The sequence below is a fragment of the Monomorium pharaonis genome, chromosome 11 (assembly GCF_013373865.1).
Source record: "Monomorium pharaonis isolate MP-MQ-018 chromosome 11, ASM1337386v2, whole genome shotgun sequence".
Lineage (NCBI taxonomy): Eukaryota > Metazoa > Arthropoda > Insecta > Hymenoptera > Formicidae > Monomorium > Monomorium pharaonis.
The window spans coordinates 5,331,921-5,350,040 of NC_050477.1; the positions used below are offsets into that span (position 1 = coordinate 5,331,921).

The window sequence follows — 18,120 nt, forward strand, 5'->3', positions numbered from 1 at the left end:
TCCATGTATACCTCTGGGCGATCGAGAGTTGCTATCGCTGAGAGCATATTGGCAGACAGCCGTAGGCGTCTTGGTTCTCGCCAGACACAAAGAACCGATTCGAAGACGACATCGTCGGCACTGTGTATAAAGTCGCGTTCACAACTAGCGATCTTCTTTATCCTTGCAAATAAAATAATAATCGAAATGATATCGATCAGGAAAACTCGGATAGTCACGTTTCATTAAAAAAAAAAACTCGCTTCGATTGTTGTGGTATGTGTAAAAATAGTAGAATCAATAAATGTATTATAAATAACTTAAAAATATATGCATATATAAAATGTAAAAAAAAATTTATTATGAAGAAGAGTAGTTCATTATGAAAAATTTAGGGCAAGAGAGAATTGACCGTTTTATGAAATGAATTCGTGCCAAGTCGTTTGATCGGTGAACTATCAATCGATGTTTTGCAATATCATCCACGTGTGAAACCGGCCCTTAAGACCGGTAAGATTCGTTACCGTCCATATATCGGATTAACCTTTAGCGGCAGTGGCGACTTCTTTCGCATTCTGCTTTATAATATATGCTATGTATATATACTTGTGTGAGAATGCGAAACATTCTAGAAATGTCTTGAGAACTCTCTTAAAAAGATAAGATATTTTCTTCTGAGCTTTATGTGTCTGTAAATTTTCGTTTTTGCATCTTCAGTCTTCTTGATTTTAGAAATAATCGTCATCGATTTTCAAGAGTAGAGTGCATTACACATTATTTGATGTTATTCGTAAAACGAATTCTCCGCGATAAAATATACTCGCAGCATCTTAAACAAAGGCGCCTTGTGCGGTCGAGACACGTTTCCACGCACACGTTCCATCCATCGGTTACGAGGCATAAAGGAGGCCAGCTGGTACAACTAAACCAACGGCGGCAATTTCTGAACGCATTACATGACGTTGTGTCGCCTTGAAAACGAGAATTTCGGGTTTTTAATTTTGGAGCAAATTAAGAAATCCATTTATTCAATGTCAATTTATTTTGTTTCCATTTCTTTTCTTTTTCATTCAAAACTTATTTCCCAAAAAATGTAAGATTTACATATTGTTGTACAATCGCAATTCTAATATGTTACAGTAAATATGAGATAATATGCAGAATAACAAAATTATGTTATACGTATAAATTATTACATTATGATAACTGATTTTCTGTTAATTTTTTACTTTATACTTTGTATTAATAAAAAAAGTGTCCATTCATTGCTGATTATTTTATTTCATCCCTTCCTTCCAAAAGTCAAAGATAAAATTTAATTTCTTCCTTATCACGTCTAAAAATAAGAAATGATAAAGATTAGATCAAATAAAAATTACCCAAGTAATATGTGCATAGATAACAAGCATGAAAAGCTATCTCCAAAACGATTCAGTCCTCTTTAAAACGTAAATCTCTTTATAATTATCTCTTATTGTCATTAGTACTTTTACATAAAATCACAGATATATTTACATCGCTTTTAAAAATTATTCAGTCTTACGTTATCACTTTGATAACATACGTTTATAAATATATCTCTCCCAATAAAACCTTTGAAGGTGTTTAATAAACAAGCACGCCGGTTGAAAATGATTACAGAGTCAAATAAAGGTGGCAGAAAAATTTAATAACTTTAAAATAATTTTGGCAGAATATAAAATTTAATCTATGACAAGTCTGAATAATCTATGAATATTCTGATTAATTTATGACAATTCGGTTAATGACGGACGTTCACAACAAATATAGTAAATAACACATATGGAATTACACACATATAGAATAGAATACATATAAGAATACACAACAATCAGAAATTACTAGGGTTAATAAATTATAAAATTATTCATACAATAACGTCAAACGGTTATTCAAATTAATAATCATGCATTCCATACCATAAGCTTTATGCAATCATATTATAATCGTAATATTTACAAATGAATCATAAAATTAGTTGAGAATGATAAGCGTAATGAGAATTACGGAACATTACAGTGATTCTAGATTTTTACATCAATAGTATTTCAAATGAATTTACAATATTTCAAGTAATTAACGCATATGCAGAAGAAGGTTACACTAAAACTTTTGATTCATACATGTTTAACATTTATCAAAAATGTCTCTAAACAGTTGATTGAATACGTCTGATAGTGACGCCAACATGTGAACGCATCTAAATAGATTACGTTCGAAAGTACGACGGTATGAAAATGTCTCTGAATAATTGCTGAATAGTACAGCTGAATGGGAACCTCTGAATTGAGTTCTGTCCTGTCGGTTCGCCGTCGTGCTAATCCGAAACAGGATGAAAAACTTTCTCAAGAACTCAATTGAAAACTCTCTACAGAGGTTCCGTGTACCTGGAGCTCGATCTCCTGGTCTCTCTCTCTCAGCAGGCCGTAGAATTTAGAGTCGAATGTCCCTCTCTCTCACTCTCTCGATAGGCCGTAGAATTTAGGGTCGAATGTCCCTCTCTCTCACTCTTTCTGCTCGTCGTGGTGACTGCAGGAATTGAACTCGAACTCTATCTTTCAGCAACCCGTAGGGTCTGCAGAAACTGATTATGCAGTGTACTTGGCCGTGGTAAGTCTCTACTTTGAATGTGCAACCAATTTGCACGAGATACGTGGCACGTACGAAAACCTTTACAATACGTGTGTATTGTAATCTGAATGAACGTCTTACTCTGACCCTCGTCTCAGAAAGAATGAATGAAAATCTGACTGTCTGTTTGTAGCGTCGTCAAGAGAAATTGGGTCAAACAAAGCAAGATCAGACGTGAGTCGCGTCGAGGAGTCGGTCAACGTCCTCGGTATCAATCATGTACGAATGTACACAACTACATAGAAACCTTCTCATGCATATGCGTCCTTTAATTTTCTGAACATTACCGCCCGCCTTCATTAACCTCCGTTAATGAACAAATTAGAGATTATCATTGTTGATAGGTAATGGGCAGAGTTTTGCAATTGGTCGTTTTAGAATTGATTTTTGTGTCCGAATGGACACGACTCGTACAAGACCATCAGGGCCCGGGTGAGTTTGAATTATGCGCCCTAGAGGCCATTTAGACGGAGGGTAGCGCTCGTCAATGACTAGCACAAGGGAGCCATTTGACAGAGATGGAGATGGTTGATTCCACTTATGAATAGAATAGTAGCGCTGCAGACATTCCCTGGACCATCGCGACCAGAAACTATCCAACATTTGACGGGTCAATTGCCATCGAGAAAGTCGTGAAGACTTTACTGTCTCCAACGATGGTTCGGGAATGACTGAAGGTGCATTTCCCACGAGAAAGTGCCCAGGAGTCAAGGCCTGAAGGTCATCAGGATCATCCGTAAGAGGACTCAAGGGCCGTGAATTGAGTACTGCCTCAATTTGAGTTAGCAACGTATTCATCTCCTCAAACGTGAGCAATGTATCTCCCACTACGCGTTTTAAATGATATTTGACGGACTTAACTCCAGCCTCCCATTTTCCTCCAAAGTGAGGAGCAGCCGGAGGATGAAACTTCCATTGAGTGCCGTCGTTCGCTAGGACGGATGCCAACTCGCCTAGTTCCTTTGTTGAGGAAGAAAATAATCTTTTCAATTCGCAATCTGCTCCTGTGAAATTTGTTCCGCAATCGCTAGTCAACGTCGCACATATTCCTCTTCGAGAGGTGAAACGTTTATATGCTCCAATAAATGCCTCGGTGGTATAATCAGTGACCAATTCTAGATGAATTGCCGAAGTCGAAAAAACAAACGAACAAAACCATATATGCCTTATACGTTTTTGGCATTTTTTCCTTTCCAGGTTTTTATAGTGAAAGGGCCAGCATAGTCAACGCCTGAGTGCAAGAAAGGACGCGAAGGTGTGATTCGTTCAGATGGAAGTTGTCCCATTAGTTGTTGAGCTCGACTTTGTCGATATCGAGTGCATTTTACACACTTCAAAATAAAAGAGCGTATAGGAGCCCGCCCTCCAACGATCCAATAGTTGTTTCTGATATAATTAAGCGTGAGTTGTGTTCCTCCATGCATTGTTCGTAAATGGGAGTCTAAAATAATCAACGAGGTTAACGGTGACTTTCTCGGAAGAATCAGAGGATGTTTTGCGTTCGGAGGTAATAATGAGGCCTGAAGGCGACCTCCTATTCGTAGTAATCCGGTAGCGTCAAGAAAGGGAGTTAGTCTAGCAAGTGAATGAGATTTAGGCAATGATTGTCCGCTCGAAAGGAGTCTTTTTTCTTGACCAAATGAAGAATTTTGAATATGTTTTATCCAGAAAAATCGTGCATTGTCTATTTCTGTGTGGTTAGTGGGATTGTTAATGATGATTGTGGATGCTTGCGCATTCGAGCAAGTACACGCTGACAAATGGCAGTAATGCGGAACAATTTCATTACTGTGGAATATTTATGAACAAGATCCCAAAGTGGTGGAGGCGTGAGATTAGTTGTGAAAATCTTAACTGGACGTTCTACAAGGTTTCGTTAACAGAAAGTGCCTTGGGTGGCTGTGGCCACTTTGAGGAATTTTGTGACAGCCATGGGGGTCCGGTCCACCATGTTGGGTGTTCCGATAATTGAATGGGAGTCAATCCTCGGGTAGCAAGATCAGCCGGATTCTCATTACCCGGAACAAATTTCCAACGTGCGGAAGGTAAGGTTTCCTGAATGTAACACACTCGGTTGTGAACGAATTCTTTCCATCGAGATGGATGATTATTAATCCACGTGTATGTAATGGCAGAATCCGTCCACAGATAAATAGGAATATTTCCAATTTCAAGTACCTTCAATATGTGTGAACTTAACTTTACTAACAGAACAGCTCCGGAAAGTTCGAGTCTGGGTATCGTAAGTTTCTTTAATGGAGCGACTTTTGTCTTTGAAGCCACAAGATTTATTGAAATGATGCCATTTGAATCTGTAGATCTAAGATATACAGCGGCAGCAGCTGCTTGTTGGGAAGCATCACAGAAACCATGAATTTCGATTTTATCCGTTGACTTGCATCCAAGCCAACGAGGAAACGTGAGATGAGTCATTTCTTGAAGAGTATTGAGAAACGTGGTCCACTTGTTGGTTACCATCATAGGAAGATGGTCATCCCAATCGAGTTTAATGGCCCACAATTCTTGAATGAGTATTTTTGCTTTAATAGTGATTGGAGATAGCAAACCTAGGGGATCGAACAATGTTGAAATGGTGGACAAGATAGATCGTTTCGTAATGTGTTTTGTAGAAGGAAGTTTTAAGGTAAATTGAAAGGCATCAATTGCTGGTTGCCAGCATAATCCTAATGCGTTAAAACTGTACTATCTTTGAATTCTAGCGATGTGAGGTTCGTTTGATGTTCAGTTGGAATGTCTTTAAGAATGGAAGGATAATTACTTATCCACTTTCGGAGAGTGAAACCGCCCGCCATGCAGAGTTGATTTAATTGAGTAATGATCGGTTAAAACTTCGTCGATGGAATCTGCGCCTCCAAATACATCATCGACATATCGCCCTTTTGTCAACGATGGAATGGCACGAGGAAAGTTTTGACCTTCGTCTTCAATAAGTTGAAGTAAAGTACGAAGTGCCAAAAAAGGAGCACAAGCTAGTCCATATGTGACGGTAGTTAGTTCATATGTACGAAGACAGTTGCTCTGATTGAACCACAGAATACGTTGGAATTTCCAATCTTCTGGATGAACCTTGATTTGCCTGTACATCTTCTCCATATCAGAGACAAAGACACAATGAAATTTACTGAACCACACGAGAACATCAAATAGATTTGTTTGGAGTTTTGCTCCTGTGTGAAGAAGATCATTTAACGATACGCCGGAGGTAGTTCGACTGGAACCATTGAAAACAACCCGGAGTTTGGTGGTGAGACTGTGCTCTCTCATAACTCCATGATGGGGAAGGTAATACACAGGTTGAGGTTCAGGTTGAGATTCAGGGACTATTTGCATGTGTTCTAAGCTTTCATATTCGGACATGAATTTTGAATATAACTGGGCGTAAACAGAATTAGTTGAAAACTTGTTGGATAAGTTTGTACTTAATCGAACGGCATTATTTCGTGAGTTGCCTAACTGATCAGGAGACCGTTTGAACGGTAGTTTAACGATGTATCGACCATGAGCGTCTCGACTGTGTGTAGATACGAAATGATTTTCGCACTCTTGATCAGCGGAAGATAAAGATGAAGTGTTTACGGAAGGAATCTCATCTATTTCCCAAAAACGATGTAATAATCTGTAAAGTTCATCATCGACAGATACATGGTAGCTGTGCGAGGTATTACTAGAAACGTTAGTGTCTGTTGGACCGGACACAATCCATCCAAGTTTTGTGAATTGAGCAGTGGGTGAATGTGGGGGTCCCTTGATAACTTTATTTTCAATAATATGTCCATATATATCGGCGCCTAAAATTAAATCGATGGACCGAGGGGAAAGAAAATTCGGATCTGCCAATTGCAGTCCTTTTAGGTGCGGCCATATTGGTTTGTTAATTTGAGTAGAAGGAATTGATGTAGTAAGTTTACGTAAAATGTGTGCTTGAATTGAAAAATCAAACTTATTAAAACGATCTCTTAATTTAATAGTTGTGACACCCTTAGTTTTATTGGAATGTTGTGCACCGATTCCTACCAAAGAAATTGATGAGTGATTTCGAGGAAGTCGAAGTTGCTGAACGATACGTTCTGAAATCAAAGAGATTTCCGATCCTTGATCAAGTAAGGCTCGGATTTCGAAGGTTTCTTTGGTAGGTGATATAACCAGCACCCTCGCCGTAGCAAGAAGAAACACACGGAATGTTATTATTTAGTCAACTGGAATGAAGAGTCTGAGCTTCAGAGGAAATTGAAGGTGTCGAACTATCCGATGATTCGACGGATTTTTTAGTAGTGTCGTGTTTAGATGAATTAAACTTATTATATTCTTTATGAATTGATGTATGATGACGCCGTCCGCATTTCTGACAGCGCTTTGTTATTTGACAGGCCGAGACTCGATGCGTTCCTAAGCAATTGAAGCATAATTTGGTGCTTGTTGATAAGCGCGACTTTTGCGGAACAGATTTCGAAGTGTACTGTGAACATTTAGATACATAATGATTTGATGAGCAGATAGGGCAGATGAATGAACTATTTACTTTATTTTCGGTTGACTTTCCTTGATAATGAGATTTGACTGCTTTTGAATTTGGCTGTAGTGGGAGTAAACCAGATCGAGAATTTTCAAATGCTTGAAGAGTTAACAATTGAGAAATGAGAAATTCACTAAATTGTTGCCAAGTAGGCGGCTCCTTGGATGATCCTAATTGTTTCTCCCAAGCCTTAACAGATTCGGAATCGAGACGTTGCACCACGACAAAAATAAGAAAATCATCCCATGTCGAGACAGGGCGTTCTAAACTTTCGAAATTTCGGTAAATTTGCATAACTTTGTATATAATTTCTTTAGTTCCACGGCAGATTCTTTCGTCATGCGCTTGATTGAAACAATGAATTCATTGCTGCGTGAACGAGAAGACGTTTATTTTCATAAATGAATTTAGTGCATCCCATTGATCTCTGAAAATTTTCAGCTGATAACGTTGTATTTTTAATATTGAGCGGCGGAGCCAGTGAGACTGATTATCAAATACTGAAGCTTTTCTACGGATGACAATGTCGGATTTGAAATAACAAGCGATTGAAATAAATCTTTAAATGAAAGCCCAATCCGACGGCGAGTTCCGTTAAATTTTGGGAGATCAAGTCGTGGGAGACGCGCATGATGAAAGAATGCCGGAATTGTTTACAAAAGCACGCCGGTTGAAAATGTTACAGAGTCAAATAAAGGTGGCAGAAAATTTAATAACTTTAAAATAATTTTGGCAGAATATAAAATTTAATCTATGACAAGTCTGAATAATCTATGATATTCTGTATTAATTTATGACAATTCGGTTAATGACGGACGTTCACAACAAATATAGTAAATAACACATATGGAATTACACACATATAGAATGAATACATTAAGAATACACAACAATCAGAAATTACTAGGGTTAAAATTTAAAATATTCATACAATAACGTCAAACGGTTATTCAAATTAATAATCTGCATTCCATACCATAAGCTTTATGCAATCATATTATAATCGTAATATTTACAAATGAATCATAAAATTAGTTGAGAATGATAAGCGTAATGAGAATTACGGAACATTACAGTGATTCTAGATTTTTACATCAATAGTTTTCAAATGATTTACAATATTTCAAGTAATTAACGCATATGCAGAAGAAGGTTACACTAAAACTTTTGATTCATACATGTTTAACATTATCAAAAAATGTCTCTAAACAGTTGATTGAATACGTCTGATAGTGACGCCAACATGTGAACGCATCTAAATAGATTACGTTCGAAAGTACGACGGTATGAAAATGTCTCTGAATAATGTCTGAATAGTACAGCTGAATGGAACCTCTGAATTGAGTTCTGTCCTGTCGGTTCGCCGTCGTGTAATCGAAACAGGATGAAAACTTTCTCAAGAACTCAATTGAAAACTCTCTACAGAGGTTCCGTGTACCTGGAGCTCGATCTCCTGGTCTCTCTCTCTCAGCAGGCCGTAGAATTTAGAGTCGAATGTCCCTCTCTCTCACTCTCTCGATAGGCCGTAGAATTTAGGGTCGAATGTCCCTCTCTCTCACTCTTTCTGCTCGTCGTGGTGACTGCAGGAATTGAACTCGAACTCTATCTTTCAGCAACCCGTAGGGTCTGCAGAAACTGATTATGCAGTGTACTTGGCCGTGGTAAGTCTCTACTTTGAATGTGCAACCAATTTGCACGAGAATCGTGGACGACGAAAACCTTTACAATACGTGGGTATTGTAATCTGAATGAACGTTACTCTGACCCTCGTCTCAGAAAGAATGAATGAAAATCTGACTGTCTGTTTGTAGCGTCGTCAAGAGAAATTGGTCAAACAAAGCCAGATCAGACGTGAGTCGCGTCGAGGGTCGGTCAACGTCCTCGGTATCAATCATGTACGAATGTACCACAACTACATAGAAACCTTTCATGCATATGCGTCCTTTATTTTCTGAACATTACGCCCGCCTTCATTAACCTCCGTTAATGAACAATTAGAGATTTTCATTGTTGATAGGTAATGGGCAGAGTTTTGCAATTGGTCGTTTTTGAATTGATTTTTGTGTCCGAATGGACACGACTCGTACAAGACCATCAGGGCCCGGTGAGTTTGAATATTGCGCCCTAGAGGCCATTTAGACGGAGGGTAGCGCTCGTCAATGACTAGCACAAGGGAGCCATTTGACAGAGTGGAGATGGTGATTCCACTTATGAATAGAATAGTAGCGCTGCAGACTTCCCTGGACCATCGCGACCAGAAACTATCCAACATTTGACGGGTCAATTGCCATCGGAAGTCGTGAAACTTACTGTCTCCAACGATGGTTGTCGGAATGACTGAAGGTGCATTCCCACGAGAAGTGCCCAGGAGTCAAGGCCTGAATGTCATCAGGATCATCCGTAAGAGGACTCAAGGGCCGTGAATTGAGTACTGCCTCAATTTGAGTTAGCAACGTATTATCTCCTCAAAACGTGAGCAATGTATCTCCACTAAGCGTTTAAATGATATTTGACGGACTTAACTCCAGCCTCCCATTTTCCTCCAAAGTGAGGAGCAGCCGGAGGATGAAACTTCCATTGAGTGCCGTCGTTCGCTAGGACGGATGCAACTCGCCTAGTCCTTGTTGGGAAGAAAATAATCTTTTCAATTCAATCTGCTCCTGTGAAATTTGTTCCGCAATCGCTAGTCAACGTCGCACATATTCCTCTTCGAGAGGTGAAACGTTTATATGCTCCAATAAATGCCTCGGTGGTTAATCAGTGACCAATTCTAGATGAATTGCCGAAGTCGAAAAACAAACGAACAAAACCATATATGCCTTATACGTTTTGGCATTTTTTCCTTTCCAGGTTTTTATGTGAAAGGGCCAGCATAGTCAACGCCTGAGTGCAAGAAAGGACGCGAAGGTGTGATTCGTTCAGTGGAAGTTGTCCCATTAGTTGTTGAGCTCGACTTTGTCGATATCGGTGCATTTTACACACTTCAAAAAAAAGAGCGTATAGAGCCGCCCTCAACGATCCAATATGTGTTTTCTGATATAATTAGCGTGAGTTGGTTCCTCCATGCATTGTTCGTAAATGGGAGTCTAAAATAATCAACGAGGTTAACGGTGACTTTCTCGGAGAATCAGAGGATGTTTTGCGTTCGGAGGTAATATGGGCCTGAAGGCGACCTCCTATTCGTAGTAATCCGGTAGCGTCAAGAAAGGGAGTTAGTCTAGCAAGTGAATGAGTTAGGCAATGATTGTCCGCTCGAAAGGGTCTTTTTTCTTGACCAAATGAAGAATTTTGAATATGTTTTATCCAGAAAAATCGTGCATGTCTTATTTCTTGTTGGTTAGTGGGATTGTTAATGATGATTGTGGATGCTTGCGCATTCGAGCAAGTACACGCTGACAAATGGCAGTAATGCGGAACAATTTCATTACTGTGGAATATTTATGAACAAGATCCCAAAGTGGTGGAGGCGTGAGATTAGTTGTGAAAATCTTAACTGGACGTTCTACAAGGTTTTCGTTAACAGAAGTGCCTGGGTGGCTGTGGCCACTTTGAGGAATTTTTGTGACAGCATGGGGGTCCGGTCCACCATGTTGGGTGTTCCGATAATTGAATGGGAGTCAATCCTCGGGTAGCAAGATCAGCCGGATTCTCATTACCCGGAAAAAAATTTCCAACGTGCGGAAGGTAAGGTTTCCTGAATGTAACACACTCGGTTGTGAACGAATTCTTCTTCATCGAGATGGATGATTATTAATCCACGTGTATGTAATGGCAGAATCCTCCACAGATAAGGAATATTTCCAATTTCAAGTACCTTCAATATGTGTGAACTTAACTTTACTACAGAAAGCTCCGGAAAGTTCGTCTGGGTATCGTAAGTTCTTTAATGGAGCGACTTTTGTCTTGAAGCCACAAGATTTATTGAAATGATCCATTTGATCTGTAGATCTAAGATATACAGCGGCAGCAGCTGCTTGTTGGGAAGCTCACAGAAACCATGAATTCGATTTTATCCGTTGACTTGCATCCAAGCCAACGAGGAAACGTGAGATGAGTCATTTCTTGAAGAGTATTGAGAACGTGGTCCACTTGTTGGTTACCATCATAGGAGATGGTCATCCCAATCGAGTTTAATGGCCACACAATTCTTGAATGAGTATTTTTGCTTTAATAGTGATTGGAGATAGCAAAATAGGGGATCGAAATGTTGAAATGGTGGACAAGATGATTCGTTCGTAATGTGTTTTGTAGAAGGAAGTTTTAAGGTAAATTGAAAGGCAATCTCGTCTGTATTTTGAAATATGTAAAAATAAATTAAAGGGAAAATTCAAATAGCATATTATAATTCAATTTGATGATATCTAGTGTCGTTTTAACGGTGTATTGAAGTTCTTCTTCGGATTCTTCCGACTATCAAGACTGATAATAAAATAAATTTCCGACAACGAAGGAAAACACGTGACAATGAATACATAGCGTGAAATATCACAGCGAGAATCGATTTCTTCGTATATATTCCATGTATACCTCTGGGCGATCGAGAGTTGCTATCGCTGAGAGCATATTGGCAGACAGCCGTAGGCGTCTTGGTTCTCGCCAGACACAAAGAACCGATTCGAAGACGACATCGTCGGCACTGTGTATAAAGTCGCGTTCACAACTAGCGATCTTCTTTATCCTTGCAAATAAAATAATAATCGAAATGATATCGATCAGGAAAACTCGGATAGTCACGTTTCATTAAAAAAAAAAACTCGCTTCGATTGTTGTGGTATGTGTAAAAATAGTAGAATCAATAAATGTATTATAAATAACTTAAAAATATATGCATATATAAAATGTAAAAAAAAATTTATTATGAAGAAGAGTAGTTCATTATGAAAAATTTAGGGCAAGAGAGAATTGACCGTTTTATGAAATGAATTCGTGCCAAGTCGTTTGATCGGTGAACTATCAATCGATGTTTTGCAATATCATCCACGTGTGAAACCGGCCCTTAAGACCGGTAAGATTCGTTACCGTCCATATATCGGATTAACCTTTAGCGGCAGTGGCGACTTCTTTCGCATTCTGCTTTATAATATATGCTATGTATATATACTTGTGTGAGAATGCGAAACATTCTAGAAATGTCTTGAGAACTCTCTTAAAAAGATAAGATATTTTCTTCTGAGCTTTATGTGTCTGTAAATTTTCGTTTTTGCATCTTCAGTCTTCTTGATTTTAGAAATAATCGTCATCGATTTTCAAGAGTAGAGTGCATTACACATTATTTGATGTTATTCGTAAAACGAATTCTCCGCGATAAAATATACTCGCAGCATCTTAAACAAAGGCGCCTTGTGCGGTCGAGACACGTTTCCACGCACACGTTCCATCCATCGGTTACGAGGCATAAAGGAGGCCAGCTGGTACAACTAAACCAACGGCGGCAATTTCTGAACGCATTACATGACGTTGTGTCGCCTTGAAAACGAGAATTTCGGGTTTTTAATTTTGGAGCAAATTAAGGAATCCATTTATTCAATGTCAATTTATTTTGTTTCCATTTCTTTTCTTTTTCATTCAAAACTTATTTCCCAAAAAATGTAAGATTTACATATTGTTGTACAATCGCAATTCTAATATGTTACAGTAAATATGAGATAATATGCAGAATAACAAAATTATGTTATACGTATAAATTATTACATTATGATAACTGATTTTCTGTTAATTTTTTACTTTATACTTTGTATTAATAAAAAAAGTGTCCATTCATTGCTGATTATTTTATTTCATCCCTTCCTTCCAAAAGTCAAAGATAAAATTTAATTTCTTCCTTATCACGTCTAAAAATAAGAAATGATAAAGATTAGATCAAATAAAAATTACCCAAGTAATATGTGCATAGATAACAAGCATGAAAAGCTATCTCCAAAACGATTCAGTCCTCTTTAAAACGTAAATCTCTTTATAATTATCTCTTATTGTCATTAGTACTTTTACATAAAATCACAGATATATTTACATCGCTTTTAAAAATTATTATATCTTACGTTATCACTTTGATAACATACGCTTATAAATATATCTCTCCCAATAAAACCTTTGAAGGAATGCAATCAAATGCGAAGATTTTATCAATGTGATTGAGAGATATTTGGGGATCGATGCAAATAAAGAAAAAAAAGTTCTTTCTGAAGTTCAACCCAATGAGTCAAGCGAGGAAATGACTAATTATCTGATATTCCGCCAAAATATCGGTGATATAATCATACGTTCGCGAAGAATGAAGCATGTACAATTGCTTTGATTAAATTTATTATTATCGATAATGTAATTTCCAACGAAGAATAGACGTCGCGACTAAAAATAGCCTGCCGATATATTTATTATACACTTGACGTTTCCTGGCATTTCCGCGCTGCGAAAAGTATTCACACGTGCGATTTAATCACGTCTGATAACGTGGTATGCGATAAGTAAGTACAATAATATCAGTGCTATTGTCAGCGTCCACGCAATACTCAAACGGTTAAGAATGTATAAACGATATAAATGGTATAAACAAAAAAAAATATTTATCATCAAATAAAGAAACAATTTGCATCAAATCGATATTAGTTGAGACAAATAATTAATTGAATAAAAATATCGAGGAATAAATGTGTAAAATTGTAAAAAAAGATATTAAAAAATTAATGTCTTCCGTAAAACAATGTAATTTTTGTTCTCACGTGTGGATATATATCATACAATGTTTCGATTACGTAAGAAAGCGCATGAAAGGGCCCGGTTTATCGCGCGCCGAATCCGAGAAGGCGACTGGCAAAGGTGGAAGCTCACGGCGAGCTCCGGCGGATTCCGTTCCGAGAAGAACAGAAATGGAGACCGAGGCGATTCGCTACCGAGAGGTGTGTATGTACATGTTCGAGAGACTCTTCGCGGGGCCGATTTATATCGTGTCGCGACGTTCAAACGAGGTTTCGGGGAACACGCGCGCGAGTGCGTGTTAAGTGTGCTGTAAAACGCACGTTACGAAATGTACGAAAATATTTTCTTAAGCCCCGACCATCATCGATTTGTAACATGAACCAGGCATTTCCGTTCTTTTCCCTGAAAAAGGTGTATTTATGTGTCATCTGGAAAAAATTGTTAACAATTTGAAGAAAATTTTCGGAAACGTCAATCTTTAATACTTAACATAACAACGCATCAAGACGTGTATATTTTTTACAGATATTAGACACAAAATTCTTTTTAGCTTTTTAAGAAGCAATAACTTGCCAAACATAATTTAATCAAATACAAAAAACATAGAATATAACTGAGGCTCATTGACATCAGGCTGTTGAAGTACAGCTTGTAACGAATAGCTTCTTTCGATTTTTAGGGGGCATCAAATTTTTCAAAATCTCGAATAAATGTCTTGTATATTTTCGTTGTGCACGTTCGTCAAAACAGAAGACGATTCATTAATCAAATCACAATACGACTGCATTAATCATCTCTTCTCTCAATTTATTCATCGAAAAGCTTCTAGCATTCTTGTAACGATTGAGACTCATTGATAAAAATAACAGCATTATTCTATCGTAATCATTCGTAACATTTCGTTAGAAAAAAATTTTTTTTTTTCCATTTACAGTCTCCAGAAAAGACGCGAAATTATTTGTAAACGAATAAAAACGTTCCATTTCGAGATTGCAATCCCGGAAGCTTCTGGAGGTGCGCGTTTAATGAAATGCAGAGAGTGCAACGATCGAAACGAGTATCGGCGTGTCCTGCACTCGATTCGCAATTCCGAACGTGGGAAGCCGGCCGTCATCACAACAATCAACAACGATTAGTCATCGTTACGAGCGCGCGGAAGGTACCTGACGATTCCTCGGTCTCTACGAGTTCACATGTACCCGGCGCACGTGCAACTATCGGGAGATCGGACTCCCAGAGAAGTCGATACGTCGCCGGGCATGACATCGTCCGTCCATTTTAGCACAATAATGTCACAAGTCTCTCTCTCTTTCTCTTTCGTTGTAACGGATCGTGACGTGGCGCTATTACGTCCGATATTACGTCCGACAGATATAACGAGACGCGCGAATCTCGTTTGAGATCCGTGATGACGCGCACACACGTGACAAATATGTGTGACGTTATTGATTAGATACCGGCGCTCGACAAAAAGATCGAAGAAAATTGAGAAATTGGGGAGAAAAGTAAGAGAGAGAAAGGAAGGGGGAGCAATGGACAGTCGGGATAGATAAAAGCGCGAGATGGAAGTGAGCTTGCACGCATCTCTAATGACTTACGGATTTCAGAAAAGCGCCTCTGCCTCTATACGCGGCGCCATGCGGCATGCTTCCATGCTTGTGCAGCATGTTTAATCCTCTGTCGACGCTCATTCATGAAACCACACACACAGTGGACACTCTCAGTTCTTTCTCTATGGAATTCAAACACACGAGCAAGTTCACAGCACACTCTCAGTGTCCTTGCGCGGACGTTCACGACCGCTGACGTTCACTCTTGTGGAGCCTGAGTTTATACATTTATTTATACAGATATTCAAATGTTCTATTCGTTATCAAACTTTATTTAATCGCATTTAATTCTATTTTCCCTTCAGTTATCATTGGATTAAAAAATATAACAAGATAAAATAAAAATGATAGAAACAAATAAAGGAAAGTGACACAAAGTAAAAAAAAATATTTTTAAATGCAAAGTTAAATAATTCTAATAACTAATATAATTAAAAGAGTAAAATAAAAGATAAAATAAAAGAGGTTGAAAAAGAATATTAAAATATAAATCTATTATACAAGTCTATTTCGAGTATCTATTTTAAAACAAAATTATTACCAAATGACTGTCTTAATTTTGAGTAATGCAGTGTATAATTAGTCGACAATTCATCTTGCCGGATTCTATAAATATCAGACGGCATTGACGTAAAGAAACTGGGTCAGGCAAGTTTCTCACGACGCACACAAGATCAACATATAGAATGATCTTTCACGAAGATATCTCTGCACTATAATTTGTTGACACGACAGAGAGCGAGCGACGATAAGTTGTCTCATAGATCGCGTTATCGATTTAGCCCGATTCAAATATCCGTGATTTCTCGGAAGCTCTGTTGGACGAGAGCCAAGATCGCGGGAATCCGCTCGATTAAACTCCCGAGGTGATGTCGGCGGGGCGTTTTATCAAAGCGCGAGAAAAGATCGCGAGTAATCACCGATAAGAATATTATCGCGTACGAGTTCCGGCGTTTCGGTCAAATACGTAACGCGTGACTAATTCTGGAAGAAAAACATTTCAGAAATAGAAGAGAAAATATTTATACAGCTGTAAAAAAAAGCACAGTGTAAACCGCCAAGCAAAATAGTTTAACAATTAATAAATTATATTGAAACGTGTCTTTCGGGATTGTAGCAATTTTCAAGGACGGAAGACGATTCGCAAAAGTGAAGGTAACTCCAGAACTATCATCATTCGATATTTGCATTTTGGAGCAACAATAAAACATTCGTCACGACAGCTGTTTAAATACCCCTGGCTTATTTACGCAAATAAAGAATTCCCGCAATGCGTGCAAACGCGTGCACCAGACGTTTTCTCAAGTGCTTCGGAGAAACTAATCTATAATTGCCGTGAGTGAATTTCGGCGCGATTGGCGATCAAGTCCAGACGAATGTATTTTAATAAAACTTTGCCGATATATACCAAGCGGAAATAATATTTATTCTAAATTCCTATTAATCATATTACTAATATATAAAAAATAATTCATTAGAAATTAACAATTCATTTAGTCCGCATTCGAAAAAACAGGAATATCATATATATAAAATTTTGTATGTAATATATGTTTCGACGAATATCGTAAATTTTTTTTGTCACAAATGTAATGTAATAAATTTTTAAAAGATGAGTACCAAGCACGAGCCGTTCAAAGGAACTCGAAATGTCTGTTTTATTTCCGCGAGGAAGTCACGTAGCGACCAGTGCCGTAAATGTCGACGAGTTACGCATGCACATGAGGATTGTGAACGCATTAAAAACACGTTTTCCTCTCTGTCTCGCAAATTCCTATCTGTTTTTCCTCTTAACGATGAGACGCAGATTTTCACGCGACACGCGAGGTCACATTTCTAAACTGTCTGCGAAGTAACTCCGCCACTCTTTAATTTAACAACGATTATAAGTACTGTTGACATCTTAATTAATTGTCAAACCGATCTTGATACAACATTGTGCCATTTTCCTTTGTATATTAATTTCTGGCAAATAAATGTATAATGTTTGAAACACTATTTATTCACACACTGGTCAATTGTTACGTCTCTATTATTTATTCTACCATTAATTATCCTATATTTAAGTATTTAATTAATTTATAAAAAGTAAATAAGAAAGAGAAGAGAAAAACCTAAATGGCAAAGGTCTGTCATTTGGACGCAAGCACCTCCGACAAAATCGCGAAAGACGTCTCACGAAAGTATAACGTTGTTCACCGCACGGAACTCACGATTATACTGTCGATTCGCCGGCGCGATCTCTTGATATCTTATCATCAGCTCGGCCCGATGATTCACGCATCTACTGTCAACGGAGTTGGCGCGTCTACTGACGACCCAACGATGACGAAGTAGTCCTCCCCCCCCCCCTCCCCCGCCATCGGTGCGACGATGGTGGGTCGGAAATCAGCTGGCTGCATGAGGAGGAGGAGAAGGAGAAGGAGGAGCAGTAGCAGGAGAAGAAGACTGAGGTAATCGAAGGGAGGGCAAAGTGCCACTGGAGGTAAGAAGCCGGATTCAAGGAAGAACCAACTTCAGACATTTTTTACATTCCGGATTGCTCACAAAGAAAATAGAGAAAAATTGAAAAAAAAAACGAAGCTATGAAACAGAAGAGAAATGATTGGAATGCAAACCTTTTTAAAAACGAAAATTATATTCACGTTA

At 38.2% G+C, this 18,120-nt stretch overlaps 1 protein-coding gene across 7 annotated transcripts in view; it reads right to left on the reverse strand.

Annotated features, from left to right (window-relative positions):
- LOC105839687 (NAD(+) hydrolase sarm1) overlaps positions 1–18,120 on the reverse strand; it is a 103,138-nt gene that overhangs the window by 27,374 nt on the left and 57,644 nt on the right. Inside the window, exons 1-2 of one of the 7 annotated variants that reach the window (XM_012686170.3) lie at positions 17,586–17,962; positions 15,460–15,685 (exon numbers count right to left, since the gene is read on the reverse strand). The exons of 4 other annotated variants lie outside the window; for them this stretch is intronic. In XM_012686170.3, coding sequence (XP_012541624.1) covers positions 15,460–15,552 — 93 coding nt within the window. In that variant the 5' untranslated portion in view covers positions 15,553–15,685; positions 17,586–17,962. Of the gene's footprint in view, positions 1–15,459; positions 15,799–17,585; positions 17,963–18,120 lie in introns of those variants that run through there. 2 more of the 7 variants (XR_003625986.1, XM_036294031.1) reach the window with 2 other exon arrangements.